The sequence below is a fragment of the Phaethon aethereus genome, assembly GCF_964289735.1.
Source record: "Phaethon aethereus genome assembly, chromosome: 4".
Lineage (NCBI taxonomy): Eukaryota > Metazoa > Chordata > Aves > Phaethontiformes > Phaethontidae > Phaethon > Phaethon aethereus.
The window spans coordinates 19,647,881-19,663,544 of record NC_138578.1 but is presented as its reverse complement, the minus strand read 5'-3'; the positions used below and the strand labels follow the sequence as shown (position 1 = coordinate 19,663,544).

General features: G+C 39.2%; 1 protein-coding gene across 4 annotated transcripts in view; it reads left to right on the top strand.

Annotated features, from left to right (window-relative positions):
* Nucleotides 1-357: 357 nt before the first annotated feature.
* MAPK10 (mitogen-activated protein kinase 10) overlaps nucleotides 358-15,664 on the top strand; it is a gene marked incomplete at both ends in the record, with an annotated part of 82,550 nt that continues 67,243 nt past the window's right edge. Inside the window, 2 exons of one of the 4 annotated variants that reach the window (XM_081998953.1) lie at nucleotides 358-429; nucleotides 12,865-13,034. In XM_081998953.1, the coding sequence (XP_081855079.1) occupies nucleotides 364-429; nucleotides 12,865-13,034 (236 nt within the window). Of the gene's footprint in view, nucleotides 434-12,808; nucleotides 13,035-15,664 lie in introns of those variants that run through there. The other 3 variants (XM_081998955.1, XM_081998954.1, XM_081998956.1) reach the window with 3 other exon arrangements.

Genomic DNA, 15,664 nt, shown 5'->3' with positions numbered 1-15,664 from the left:
CCAGGGAAGTGGTTGAGTCGCCATCCCTGGAGGTATTTAAGACGTGTAGATGTGGTGCTTAGGGACATGGTTTAGTGGTGGACTTGTCAGTGCTAGGTTAACGGTTGGACTTGATGATTTTAGAGGTCTTTTCCAACCTAAATGATTCTATGATTCTAAGTCATATTTGAGGCCGTAACCTTGATGAGCGTCAGAAAGAATTTAGACCCTATTTACAGTTCAGTCTTCTAATTGATTTCTGTTGTTCAAGAGCTGGGTAGCAACTCAGGTTGGTTTTATAATCCAAATGTAGATAGAGCTGCATTGTACTTGCACATCAGCAGACATACAAGATGTCTATCTTTTCTTTAATTGCAGGTATTTATGAGCCGCTATTTCTTGTATTATTGTGGTGAACCTACTCTGGATGTGAAGATTGCCTTTTGTCAGGTGTGTGTTCCTTACAGGTAAAACAAGGTACAGTATATACTTGTACTTCACTTTTGCCATAATAGAAGTGATTTTCAGCAGTTCACTGCAAGTAACTGGTTATAAGAATGAGAGTAGATATAAAAAATAGAAGAATTACTTTTCTATTTATTTTGAAGTTTGTTTTGTAGTTTGCTCTTAATGATTTTTAATTTTGTTTTGCTGTTAATTTTGTTTGTCTGTTAATATTCTGAGATTTTTTTTTAGGTAGAAATAATAGCAGAGTTTGCAAACAGAAAAAATGCTGACTGTACTTCCAATAAACTTAATGATGAAGCAAACAACAGTGCATACACAGATGCTTTCACAGAAATATGCATACATTAAAACTATTTTATCTTAGCCTCTGTTTTTGTGAGAGTCTTTTACATTGCAGCCTGTGACTACAATTTTCTGTCCCTTAGTTCACCTTTACTAGAAGTGAAGGGAGGGTAATTAAAATTGTGGGGTTGTCTTGTCTTCGGTTGAACACCATGTGCTATGCAGGTTCTGGAATCATAAGACTGCACTATAGCCAGTTCTGTATTTCTAAATTACCTTTTAAATTGTTTGGTCTCAATGCTTGGAAGTTTGTGAGGTTGAAATTAACTTTGTATTGATTTGTCCAGTTTTTGGTTCTCTTGCTTACATTAAGTTAACATATATGTTTTAGTCACAAATCTGTGTGCATGTTTTTCCATCATGAATGAAAGATGACTTTTTTGGTCACTTCTCAATAGCGCTTTGTGTTTGAATTCTGTCTCTTCATATTTCTTTTGGTGAGATGGGACACCAGCAATCTAACTAGCTGGAGGCACGTTAGAGACTTGCTTCATTTTTTGAGGGGTGAGAACAATACTCAGAAGCTATTCTATTTTTAGAAATAGAATTATGGTAAACACTGTTTTTTTCCTCTTGTATTACTTATGGAGTCCAGGTAAGTGAAAGTACAATTCTAAAAAAGAAAGGTCTATTGCTTGTATGTAAGCATTTAGCACAGAACAGTGGCAGGTGTTGGGAAGTTTCATGTTTTTTAACACAGGAGTACTAAATATTTGTTCTGCTGCGAAGGTTGGCTCTACATTTAGTAAATCATCAGCTCTAGGATAGACCTTGGCTATTCAGTTTGATAATGTGTTTAACTGTCTTCTCTGTCCTTTTTTATCTCCTGTTCTTCCTGTGCATATGTTTATCTAATTGGCTTAATTCTTCCACTGTTTTTGAGAGAAGAAAGGATTTTGTCAAACACAGTATTTCTGTAATGTTTTGACAGAGATTGCTTGCAAGAAAGAAAAGAAAATTTGTAAAAATTGCAAAAAAGGGTTTTTCCTCAGTTTATATGAAACAGATGTTATTAATGAAAAAGTTACTTTTACTGTGCAGGATACAGTTTTTTTCATAGCTCTGCTTGCCAACTTGCCTCTCCCTTTTATTTAGACCAAAGCAGAGCTGTACAGAAACATTTCTATTTTATACATGCAGAGGAAAGGTACTCTTAATCACTTCCTTTTATCATAGAATCATAGAATCTTTGGGTTGGAAAGGACCTTTAAAGGCCACCTAGTCCACCCCCCCTACCATGAGCAGGGACATCTTCAAGTTGCTCAAAGCCCCATCCAACCTGATCATGAATGGTTCCAGCAATGAGTTATCTACCACCTCTCTGGGCAAACTGTGCCAGGGTTTCACCACCCTCGTTGTGAAAAATTTCTTCCTTGTATCTAGTCTGCATCTGCCCTCTTTTAGTTCAAAACCATTACCCCTTGTCCTATCACAACAGGCCCTGCTAAAAAATTTGTCCCCATCTTTCTTATAAGCCCCCTTTAAGTACTGGAAGGCTGCAGTAAAAGTCTCCCCAGAGCCTTCTGTTCTAACAGTCCCTTTCAACAATAGTCTTTCTTCATACGAGAAAGACAGCCTGTCTTCATAGGAGAGATGTTCCATCCCTCTGGACCTCTGTGTTCCTCCTCTGGACCCGCTCCAACCTGTCCATGTCTTTCTTGTGCTGAGGGCTCCAGACCTGGACGCAGGACTCCAGGTGGGGTCTCACCAGAGCAGAGCAGAGGGGCAGAATCACCTCCCTCCACCTGCTGGCCACACTGCTTTGGGTGCAGCCCAGGATACAGTTGACCTCTTGGGCTGCAAGTGCACGTTGCCTGCTCACGTCCAGCTCTTCATCCACCAGTACCCCCAAGTCCTTCTTGGCAGGGCTGCTCTCAATCGCTTCAACCCCAGCCTGTACTGATACTGGGGGTTGCCCTGACCCAGGTGCAGGACTTTGCACTTGGCCTTGTTGAACTTCATGAGGTTCATGTGGGCCCATGCCTCAAGCTTGTCCAGGTCCCTCTGGACGGTATGCTGTCCGTCACGCATGTCAACTGCACCACTCATCTTGGTGTCATCTGCAAACTTGCTAAGGGTGCCCTCGATCCCACTGTGTATGTCATTGATGAAGATATTAAAAAGTACTGGTCCCAGTACAGACCCCTGAGGGGCACCACTCATCACTGATCTCCATCTGGACATTGAGCCATTGACCATTACCCTCTGGATGCCACCATCCAACCAATTCCTCGTCCACTGAACAGTCCACCCATCAAATCCATATCTCTCCAGTTCAGAGAGAAGGATGTTGTGGTGGACCGTGTCAAAGGCCAAAGAATTCCAGACAGATGACATCGCTAGTTCTTCTCTTGTCCACTGATGTGGTCACTCCATCATAGAAGGCCACTAGGCTGGTCAGGCAGGACTTGCCCTTGGTGAAGCCATGCTGGCTGCCTCGAATCACCTCCCTGTCCTCCATGTGCCTTAGCATAGCTAAGAGGATCTGTTCCATGATCTTCCTGGGCACTGAGGTGAGGCTGACAGGTCAGTAGTTCCCAAGATCTTCCTTGCTACCTTTTTTAAAAATGAGTGCAATGTTTCCCTTTTTCCAGTCTCCAGCGACTTCACCTGACTGCCAGGACTTCTCAAATATCATGGAGAGTGGCTTGGCAACTACATCAGCCAATTCGCTCAGGACTCTGGGGTACATCTCATCAGGTCCCATAGACTTATGTATGTTCAGGTTGCTCAGGTGGTCTTGAACCTGGTTGTCTTTTACAGTGGGAGGGACTTTGCTCCAAGTTGTTCTGTGTTCCTTCAGTTTTGGCATCAATCAGTGCATGACCATGTATAGCCAATGCTTTCTGTCACTGCACTCCGGGTTCTTGATTTATTGGAAACATGCTGCTGTAATTATTGCTTTGCCCAACCTAATAAAAGCTGTTCAGAGGCACAGACAGAACCAAACGTATTTACAATGTTTTGTTGAAGTACCTATGATGAAATCAACAGCATTTTGGATTAATTTTTATCACTGAATTAAACTGATTCATGTTTAACGCCTACAGCAGGTACCCAAAGTGGATTCATGCAGTAAATACATACAAGAGATACTATCCTGACATTGCAGGAAACAGGATTCTGTCCTTCAAGCACTTACTGCACAAATACCTTTTCAGGGCCTTCACATTTATTCTCCTGAGGATAAAAACTGCTTCAGGCTTCATGTTAATTTATTCTCTCTATAAAGATAGGCCCTAATCCAAATAACAGTTAAGCACATAGTTAGCATTAAGTACAAGAATGGTCTCTAAATTAAGCATTTTGTTGCATTAAGACCTTAGCTGTCATGGATGTATGTATGGATGGATGATGGATAGCTGTCATTTGTATTGCATAGAGCGGGATGTCGGTGATTATCTGTATCCTGGTAATACTTGGTCCAAACATCTAGATCTTTATTTAAAGACTGTTAACAGTCTCCAGGTAGTAATATTGTTTATTCCATTCTTATTCATAATGCTAATGTGGCAATCAAATGCCCTGTGATTTACTTCTGCTCTGAATGTAAAGTTTGTTTGTACCTTTGGGAAACTTCTATCTGCTGAATCAGTAAATCTAAGAGGTTCAGGAACTGCTGTTAACAAAAGATGATGATGTGACAGCAGAATGGTTATCATCAGCAAGAGGCTGATACTGCCACCCAAATCTTGAGGTGTCTACAACTGACAAGGATCCCAGCAGTATCTAGGCAGGACTCCACAAAAAAGTAGTTTCCAGTGAACAGAATTCAACTCAATACTTTTTTATGTGTTTCAGCAAATGCAAAAATTATTTCTACTCTATAAGCATGCAATAGATATCAGAAAAAGTCAGTGTGGTATAGTTCAATCCTGCCCTGTTGACTTGTTAAGCCTCTGTTGATGGTGTACTAGAATATACAGTTTATCCAACGGACCATTGCAATTTTGTGCCTCGTGTTTACCACGTAGACTAGAAGTGCATTTCGAATTTGTGCATTACTGCAGACTATTCTACAAAATATATAGTTTTGCTGAAGTGTCATTTATAAAGGTACAGTATTGAAGAGTACTCCAACAATTGTTAGTACTGTGGACATTTTTCTTGTAATAAATATTTTGTGGTGATTTCTCTTTCATGGCCTAAAAGACATAGTTTTATGTTCTATGAAAGTAAGTGGCATATACCTGATTATAGGCTGTTCCTCTTGACACAGAGCTTATATCATTGAGTATACTAGTTTTACATGATGAAATGCTAATTCAGCAGGAATAGAATCTTAAGGATTTCCTGCTTAAGGGAAAAAAGAAAAGCCCTTCCTGAGAAATACTCAGTAGCATAAGTGGGGTAAATATGCCTCTACCCACGTTTGCAGTGTAAAAATGCCTAAGTCTGGTATTACTGAACGTTGCTAGCCAAATCATGTTCTGAAACATGAATTTAGAATACAATATATTTAGAATATTTAGAATACAATTCTATAATTTTTTTTTATTGGTGTGGTAGTCCTGAATTTTCTTGTCTTTGAAAAACACATTTGTGTTATTAGAATTTATATGTCACAGTATTCCCATAGTGCTGCAACAATTATTTTTTTTTTAACAGAAAAACAGGACATGGGATTACTGAGATGAGATATCGGGGACCTGGCCATGCACGTTAAGAAAACATTTAATGTGAATCAGGAATGTAAATTCACATGCTAGTTCTTTGGTACGGCATCATCACTAGTCTTTATTGCCCAGTTTAAACAATTTCCTGTCCCAGATAGAGTGTGTCAGCAATTTTGCATACTGAAATTGGAATTGGTGCTGTACTGATGCCACAGAAAGAAAACTTTAGAATGAAATTTTAGTTTGCATGTCAAGGGTGTTTTTGCAAACTTCTACTCAATTTGTGCTTAAAAAAAAAAAAAAACACCAACAACAAACAAAAAGATTTTAAAAGCTTTAATTTCTGTCTAGACATCCCTGAATTCTGCTGACTTGCTTTATTTCTGCAGTCACGCTTATCTGTCTTGAACAAAACATGTATAGACTTCCTAGGTGCAATATTGCATCAATGACTGTTTAAAAATTGCATGATTTTAGAAAACTTTTCATTTTACACAGAGGAAAGACCAGCTTTATTAATTGCATTGCTCTCCATTGATTAGTTGATTCATCTGGTCTGTTTTTTAATTTTGTCTTATCGTTGATGAACCACTTCAATTACAACTAATGCTTCAATCAGATTAATCAGAGTTACTACTTTGACCATTAAAGAAACCGTCTTGATGCAGAATGTCCTATAATTATGCTGTCTATCCAATGGAGATTAATTGGTATTCAACAATTAAGCCATCAACGAGCAGTGACCTATATCTTAGATTTCTAGAACTAAAATGATACGTCATAGTATCAAGAGCTGTCTATTACTAACAAAAGATGTGATTAAATTATTCAGCTCCTTATAGCCTTTACTTATAAAAGGGAAAATCTTTTTATTAGCTATTATCTTCACAGAAAATACTGTATTTTGTAATTATAGTGAGAAATTAACTTTTTTTAATACTTTGTCTGTACTGTTATGTGCTGCTGCTTTACCATTGTTTTTAAAGGAAGCCACGACGTGCATTGGGGCATAGCATTTTGTAGTCAGTCTCCTTGTTGCCCTGCTTGCGTACTAGAAGAAAGCTTTTTAAACAAAATCCAGTATTTTTGTGTAATTCCGGTTTTCCTGAGAAGTGTAAACCATTTGAAATACACTGTATTATCAATATATATGATAAATAAAGAGGAGCTGTTAATCCCATCTTGGCTCTCCTGTGCTATTAACACACTGTGCTGCTATGTTCCCTTCACTACTGTTAATAAATTGGGTGTACTTTTCATTTCCTAGTGTTGTGATATTTTGGCCAACTTTTAGTGATCCCATTTCTCTTTCCTAATCTTAATTGTATCTTGCTTCTTCCCATATATTGCTTCTTTTTAAAATCTAGGGCCTCAGAACAAAACGATTAATACAAACTGCAGTGTTTCCTCTCTTCTCATTTCTCCTGCGAGTTAGATGTGGCTGCTGCCATCGCTTTCCTCTGTTTTGGACACAATTCCACAGTGTGTCTTTACTATCTTCCTATCTCTGGAGCTGTGCCTGAACGAGATGTTTCCAAACACCTTTACCATAGCTTTCTCACCTGCTCCAAAATCTTCCTTCCCAGTATTTTGGCTACGTTTTTCCATTTGGATTACTGATTAAGGAAACCTCGGTCTCAAGGAATCTTTACTCTCAGTGTTTCTTGATCAGTCTTCTCGTCCTTACCTTCTTTGGTACGATGACCAGGCTTGGATGTTACCTCTGTGTCAGTGTTGAATTCTTCAGGCATCGGGGGAATGAGGAACCGTTCTGAACTAGTTGTTCTGTTGTGCAGATACGCGCATATTGCTCAGCTCCCAGAGGTCTGGTCTGGCACGAAGCCGGCACCTGTGGGTCACAGCGACTTCCGAGCAACACGTGATGCCACAGTTAAGAATGAACTACACAAATTTTGTGCCTGTAAGAAAGAAGCAAGTAAAAGTAGTTAAAGTGAACATGTGGAGGACGAGTGACATATATGTAAATAGTGTTTTGCTTTGTGTTTTGAGTAGATACCAATGAAAAGGAAACAGAAGGCAGTCCTGCTGCTTCTTGTGTAATCGGAACTAGGCGAGAGCCAGTTCTGAACCTGCTGAGGTTTTGGTATCTCAGAAGATGTGAAACAAGGACAGTGTGTTTAAACAAAAAAGAAACACCTCCCGCCCCAGCCAGCACTTACCAATATTGTACTCCATCTAATAAGATGTTTTAATATGATGTTTTAAAATAGAGTGAACAAAGCAAATATAGTGAAAAGATCAATGATTAATCGATCAAGTTTGAGTTGCTTGCAAGGGTCAGTTGGCTGCTTGAAAGGCTGGTATCATAAAGGAGGGTAGATTGTGTCTGGGGGCTAGGACAAGGCTGCTGGAGAGGGATTCAAAGAAGGCAGAGAACTAACCGGTTAAAAATCCCACTCAAAACACACTAAAATCAGCAAGACTGGGTGACTAATGCAATCCTTGCAGGATGAGAATGAGATGGAGGAATGGGGAACTGTGGTGTGATGTGGCTGATAAGATAAAAATCTGTAATGCTACACCCAAACATACACACAAGCTGAAAAACCTATTTTTTGTAGGAGATTTAATCACTATCTATGGACTTTTCAGTTCAGGGAGAGGCAGAACAAGTGAGAAGTCTGGCTTTATGGTGAGAAAAATAGATAATATTTCTGCCATAAATGTGGCATGTGCAGAATACACAATGAAAAATAATTTAGTAGGCCTCTCTATGCAAAATTACTTTGTATTTCTCAGGCGGCAGCTTCTGTGGCCATCCAAATTTACACAGCAAAACCTGTGACGGTTAAATCCAAAGCAGAGGGTTCAGTAAATGTCCGTTCATCCCAGAATTCTGGCACTTTAATCTTCTGATAAAATTGCAGCTGGGAGGATAGCCATTAAATTAATAGCACTGTTGACCTAGCAGATGCAGACAGGTAAGCAGGGCTTGCCCGTATGTACGGTTTGAGAGCTGGCAAGAAGACTCTGAGGATTTTACCATGCTTCAGGATTTCAGTTTGTATAATCTCAGCATCTGACTTCTAAGGTCAGATTGTCGCTTTAAGATATTATCCTTTTGGAGCCTGCGGGAATCAGAGGTAGCCACCTCTGCAACGTGCCGTCCTTCATACCAGTCTCTTTGTCTGTGGTGGGGTGGAGACGTGGGGCCCCTGGGGAGCCGTAGTGGTTGCTAGCTCAGAACACCCTCTCTCTTGCATTCTGCTCATCTTTGGGCGCTGTGCCCGCTGCGAATTAGGAGTCAGCCTCTCAGTTTCACCAAATTATAAAATAATTGTTATTTGAAAGTAAAAATATATGTTCTCTAAGCATTTAGTAACCATGAGAGTACCTTTTTCCTTCATCTCAAATGCTTGAGTCTTGACAGTTCATTTTCTTTCCTCCTCCCCAGTTGTTGGGTATTAAGCAAACATCATTGCAGGTGTGGCTATGTGTTTAAGTGACCCAATAAGGATAGCTATGTTTTCAGGTCTGAAGAACTTTTACTCCTTTTACTATTAAATTTCTCAGTATGGAGGAAAGAGAATGGCATTACGTGTGTGTTAGAAGTTTTCAATTAGATACTGGAAAGAGAAAATAATGGTGCGTGCATTGTTGTACACGTGAAACGAAAGTTAAGTTCCTGTCAGCGTTGAAGCAATGCATTTCCATTGTCCAAATACTTATGGAAACCAAGAACAAATGGCACTCCAATGCACGCTTTGTCTCTGAGGAATAATCTTTCACATTATGCAGATGTGTTTTGTTCAAAATGAAAAGGATGGAGAAAATTGCTTTTGTTTAACACCTGCAATGTTTGCTGTTACTTTGGGGCCTCAGTATTGTAGCTTGCCCAAGTTAATTTGAAGTTCACCTCAAAATGTATTAACTCAGTGAAATTCACTTTTCTATATGAGACACGTACGTCTTTACTATGATATCCGAAGAAGTAAACCTGATTGCCATGTGTATGTATACCCTCCCTTTCCCCGGTTCATTCTTAATAACATGCTAATTCCTAGCTTCTGAAGATGTCAGTATCAATCAAATTTGAAAGAAGTTTTTCGTTTAGGTGTGTATACAGAAGGGCAATACTGGAAGTTCCTAGCCCTGTGTGTGTTTCTGCTGTCAGATAATCAAAGCTTTATCTTAAGCTGCCAGTACAGAACTTGTAAGCATTATGCGGTAAAACCTGAATTTGAAATAGCTTACGTGGTGTAGCTGGGGGGTACAGGGGAGTGGAAGGAGGTGATATTAACTGCTATACCAACACCAAGGCTTCTGGAAGGTGTTTGAGTGAGCACTGAGAATGTAACAGAACGAGGCCAAAATGTGGTGTGTAGGTTTCTTTAAGATCAGCAATGTGGATTTGAAGACTTTGAGAAGAACCTTATAATTGGAGTTTGAAACTAAAACTAACATTGACATCCTCTATTAAGAGTATGAATTTCCTTGCTAATGGGAAAAGTTTTTTAGCTTAGTTTTAGAGTGAAACAAAACTGCCATTTCCTTGTCCTCATTTAGGACAACTTGGGGGTGGTTCATGATTTGATTCCGTATCATCTTGGTTTGGAGATCTGATCAAATTTTATTCATCCAATAACCCTGTTAATTCATTGATTTAGGGATTTGATTTAGATTATGATTATGACATCATTCATGTCCTGGTTCTTCTAAAAGTAAGCAGTACTTTGGGCTTAAGCAGTAGGCTTACTGTGTTTGAACGTGGCTTATTTAGGCTTTGGTAAAAACCAGGAAAATATAGAGTAGGGGTTTTTGTATTTTTTTTATCAGTGTGGATTTAAAAAGGGAGGAGGCAAATTAGTAGATGACCTGGAGACTGTTTGGCCAGTCCACAAAGCTGAAATATTTGTCACTCGGAGAAGGCATTCTGCTTGGAGTGAACTTCAAACTATATCAGCCTATCTTGAATTTTATAAGTAATTCTTGGTGTTGATATTTTCTATGAAAGCTCTTTATGGCTCACAGATTTTTATGTAGACAGACTTTGAGAAAAATATTAATCTAAAAAGAAAAAAAAAATTCCATGAAAAATAAAACAGTCTTTCCTACTTGCACACAGTTAGGAGCGGATTGTTGTAGGCACATTATGCAGAGAAGAGCTGCTCATCGGGACATTTGTGCATTCTGACCAGGTCTTATCGGTTGTGGTCTTCTGCATCCTGAACATCACTTTAATTGCTGTTGAAATGACTGGAGTGATTGCATGCATTAATTATCCATATAACTGAGGTGGTTATATGGTGGTTATATGAGAGTGGTGGTTCTCACCTGTTTTAATTGATTTTTAAGACATTCCTGGATTTAAAATAACCACCTGCTGGAACTGCAGTAGTTCAGAAATCCCACTGTAGGCAGCATGGGATTCCTGAGACCAGCAGTTCACAGGGTCAGTCTAACTTGAAAGCAAGTAATTTTGATGTGCACAGGATCCTAAATGTAGAATGCCAAAAGTATTTTTTTCCCCATGGAGCTCCATACCACATGGCAAACTGTTGGGTAGCTTGGGCGTGAGGATGCAAACAAGTCATGACAGGCCTGGCTCACCCGAGCCCTGACAGAGTCATCTGGCTTGTTTTTAAAAAAGTTGCTGTATCTGTACTTCCAGAGGAGCTGGCTACGAGTCAGGCTCACTAAGGAATGCAGTTTTTATGCTGACACTTTATGTAACATTGGTTTCAGAGTAACGGGTGTTAATGCTGAATATCATCTGCATTGTTGTGATAATGACATCAGAAAAAACCACGCTGCAAATGTGTTTGTTTAGCCAGAGGGACCTGTGAATATTTCGTATCTATCAGGAGCATATTACTAAAATAAAGCCTCTCAATTCCAGGTCTGGTATGGATAGCTGAGCTAGCCAAATTTATGCATCTCTCTTCACATAGTGGAGGGACTTTTAAGACTAAGGCTACACAGTGCAAATCAGATACAGTCTGTCTTTCTTCAGATGAGAAAAATTCAAACCTTTTTTCAGAGTCATTTCACTCTCTGTAAGCTTAAAATTAGCACTGTGTCAGTGTCCGTAAATGTCTCAGTTTCTGCATTTGGGGAAAAAAAAAAGCCTTGCCCTGTGTCTGATTAACAAGTAAATGTAATGTTTCTAATTGCTCTTCTGAAATGATATTTTCTGTTTGAATGAACAGCTACATTTATTTAAATGTTTCAAAGTCTCTAAATGAGGTGGTTAGGATTATCCAATGCTGTCTAGTGACAGTGGGCCTTCCAGTGAGATAATGGACAGAAAAAGAATACTAATCGTCCTAAGGCAAACCTGAGAATCCAAATTCTCAGGAAAGTCAGTTGTCTGTTTTTAATGACCATCTTCGTGGAGCACTGGAATGATGTCCTTCTAAATTGGAAAAAGAATACTCTTCAAATTGACTTTGTTTTTCCCTGCTCCATCAAAATTCAACTTATTAGTCCATAGTCATGTCACATGGTTGATTATTAAGATTTTTTTGGGGGAACGCAATTTAGAATAGAGCAAATAAGAAAATTTAGAAGCTGCATTTGGGAGCACTGAAAATAAATGCACAGAGAGGCATGTCTGGGTTTTGCTTCTCCTTATAGAAGGCGTTTGGGAAAAGTCTTGACTTCCATAAGTGAGTTGTCAACTACTTGAGGACAGATCCATCATGATATGTTGAACTTTTGCATCCTGTGCTCAGCATCATGTAGTGTAGAATCCTAAATTACGAACACTGCATTAAAAGTTTGCAGTACCTTGTCTTTGTGTCATGAAAATTAGCCTTTGCTTAGGAGTAATGCATTTGTCAGGTCACGTGAGCAACTCTTCTATCTGTAGGAACCCAGAACTTGGGAAGGTCTCCTGAGCTACTGAATTCTCTCCATGATACTGAGGCATGTCCGGTCACAGTTTGTCTCATAAACTGCTCTGTTTCTTTTGCAAGTCCTGCTGAAAGGTTCTTAAGGATTTTACCATATGCTCAGGGAAATTTTTAGCACTCGCCTGAATAGACTTATTTGCTCTATCTGACAAATGATGAAGAGGCTAATTCCTTTGTCTCTTGTCTCACTTCTACACTGATACAAGCCTTCTCATTTTAAAATAAGATATTTATTGCAGTACAAATGAGGGCAGAATCAGCATGAACGCCTAAGCCTGTAGTCATAATGCAGCAGCAGTGGCACACAGGGACCAGTAGTTGAGAGTGTGTCACAAACATCAGCAGGAGAATTCACTAGCTTGCTTTAATCAGTGACTTTTTGTGGTTACTTCTGGGGTGAGAGAGGGTTTGATACAGTCTTGGAGAGCATTTGAGGATTCATGTAGTTCTATGACAATGAGCCTAACATGACAAAAAATTATATTAGAAAATTAGGCTGACTGTTTTATGATTCTGATGTTTTACTAGCCTTGGTTTCTGTGTTTTTTCCACTCCCTTCCCCCTTCCCTTCTTCTGTACAACAGGGATTTGGGAAACAAGTGGATGTGTCATATATTGCCAAACATTACAACATGAGCAAAAGCAAAGTTGACAACCAGTTCTACAGCGTGGAAGTAGGTGACTCGACCTTCACAGTTCTCAAACGCTACCAGAACTTGAAACCTATTGGCTCTGGGGCTCAGGGAATAGTTTGGTAAGTATCAGCAGTTTCTCTTATGCTTTTAAATAGGATTTGCCTTTCGCATTTCTTCACAGTTTGCTAGCTACAGACATTGTCTAAAATTGCAAAAATAACAGTCAGGCAACAGACATCCTGAGGCAGAAGGAGCCTAGTGGTTCGCTAATAAAATTCTCCTGCTGGTGAGAATGATAGCACTAGGTTTGCTTCTCCACACAGCAAAATGTAGCTAGCACAAAAACAGAAGAAAGATCTTATCATAATTGACAACTGTGGCACTGTTTCCAGAGGCAGTGCAAGTAATATCCCAAATAAACCCTGTAATTTTAGTCTTTGCACTGTAAAAGTCACTGAGAGCAATATAGAAACTTGTCACATCCCATAGCATTTGCAATTATTCACAATGGAAGCCTTTCGAATCGAGGTAACTGCTAAAGTTTCCTTTATTTCTTAAAAGAGACGTTGCAGTGATGTGAATAATGCGAACAAAAGCCACAAATTCAGTAGCTCTCCTAAATAATACAAAAGGCTTGTGGGATTTGAAATTATTACATTCAAAAGTTGTGATATCCTGGTTGGCTTTTGCCTCTGTTTTTTTAGAGATGGCTCTTAAATTTCAGTGGCTTGTATTCAAATGTCTCTGTGCAGGCATTTGTTACCTATTTAATTACAAGGCATTAGAGTAACCAACAAGATCTTTTATCTATAATTCGATCAGAGAAGAAGTCTAATTCCATCTTCATCACCACTCTTTTCTGACTTTGTTGTTGTGTGTGTTACCTCACAATTGCAGGCAGTGGTAAAGCAACAGGTTCCTTTGATCTAGGGGCAAGTGGGCTTCCATGGATCATTGACGTCGGCACTATAACTGACAGTGTAACAACAATTAGCAACTCATCCTTAGGTGTCAGTCTGTCACTTCCAGTGTTTGGTATACTTCGAGGCCACACAATTCCAAAGGTTGATCTAAATGACCAAGTACTTTATTTCATATCTTAAACACAGAAGGACTAAAGGTTGCTTTAAAATCAGCTTTGAGAAAGAAACATGCTTTGTGTTGAGTACTATTAATGTTAATTTTGCACTATTTATCCACTTCAATATATAGCAACAGATGTTTTTCTTCCTACTTACTATCCTCTATTGTTTTAGAGGAAAATCAGATTTTGTTGAACCTCTCTGCAACTGAATTGCTGTAATGATCAATTACGAGCGGAAAAAAACCCATAGAAGTTAAGCTAAATAAAATCAATAACATCCTGTGAATTTGTCTTTCATACTAAGAGTTGACAGGCAAAACTTAAGAGTGCCTTAGGAAAGAAATGCAAATCAGAAAACAAGTAAGTTCAAATGAAAGTTAACACAAATCCCCTGAAATGGCTGAGCAGCATGGAGAGGCCATGAAAGGCCTTTTACGGTTTGATGATGCAGATGTAGAAGTATTACATGATAGATGGGAAAGATAATGATCATTTTTGCTTATTATGTGCTATGTGGTAATCTAGCTGTCATGAGGCATAATTTACCAGAAATACATTAACAAACTATGAGCAAAGCATGAAGAATCGATGGTGAAGTGATAAATTAATGAAAAAAATTGTGAGATAAATATATGTAGTTTAGCTAAGGGAAGACAACACATGATAAAAAAAAAACCCTTCAGTTGTGTTTCTACTTGCATGATAATAATAATTATACAGTAATAATAATAAGTTTGCATAGTAAACTTAACTAGTGTTTCTATTGTAGAAACTTACACTATTTAGAAACTATAGATATTTTGATGGATTTAGGATTACATCTAGAAAAGGCAGATTAATTTAAGGGAAAAAATATCCTGGAAAATGGCCTATTTGTGGAGTGCTGCTGGCTCTGGTGGGGGAGGTATTTTGCCCTGCTCATCTTGTTCTTTTGCAAAGAATATCCATGAGGAGTGCCTCTATGAAAACAGCGCAAAAAACCCAGGTCATAGTTTCTTCTAGATCCAGTGCCTCCGTTTATACGTAATGACTTGTTGTTCGAGAAGTGTAACAGGTCTGGAATGCAAATTCTGTTGCTTAGTGCCAGAACTAGTAGAAGCGCAGGAGCTGAATGGGTGATTTCTGATGGTTCCCTCTACCGGGGGCGGACACAGGTAGTATAGCTCAGAGGGGTTTAGGCTCAGACTTCTCAAGAGTATGCACCGTTTCTGGATTTTCCTTCCGGATAATTGTAGGTAAAAGGACACTACTCGTTGTCTGGCTGGAGTGACAGGCTACTGGAGACAGCTTTAGTGCATAGTCACATCTGGTTTTTTGGAGTGATAAAGGTAGAGTATTATTGGTAAACGCTAACTGCCCTTTCAAGACTGAGCTGCTGCCAGCAGTGGCAGCCAGTGGTCTGCTTCTTGACTAGTCTACATTTTTGCAGCTTGGCAAGTAGAGACCATGCTGTCTTCCCCACCATGGAAGAGCTGAGCTGCTGATGGCTTTTCTGCTTTGTTTAGTACTTGGCTGCACAACTGCAATTCCCACGTCTTGAGAAAAAGGGGCCTATTTAATAATAGGTTTTTCAGTAATTTGACATCAAATCTCTCGGTACTGATCAGGTGCAAGATATTGCATGCCAAGGACTGCCACAGCACTAACTTCGGGACCAAACTTCAC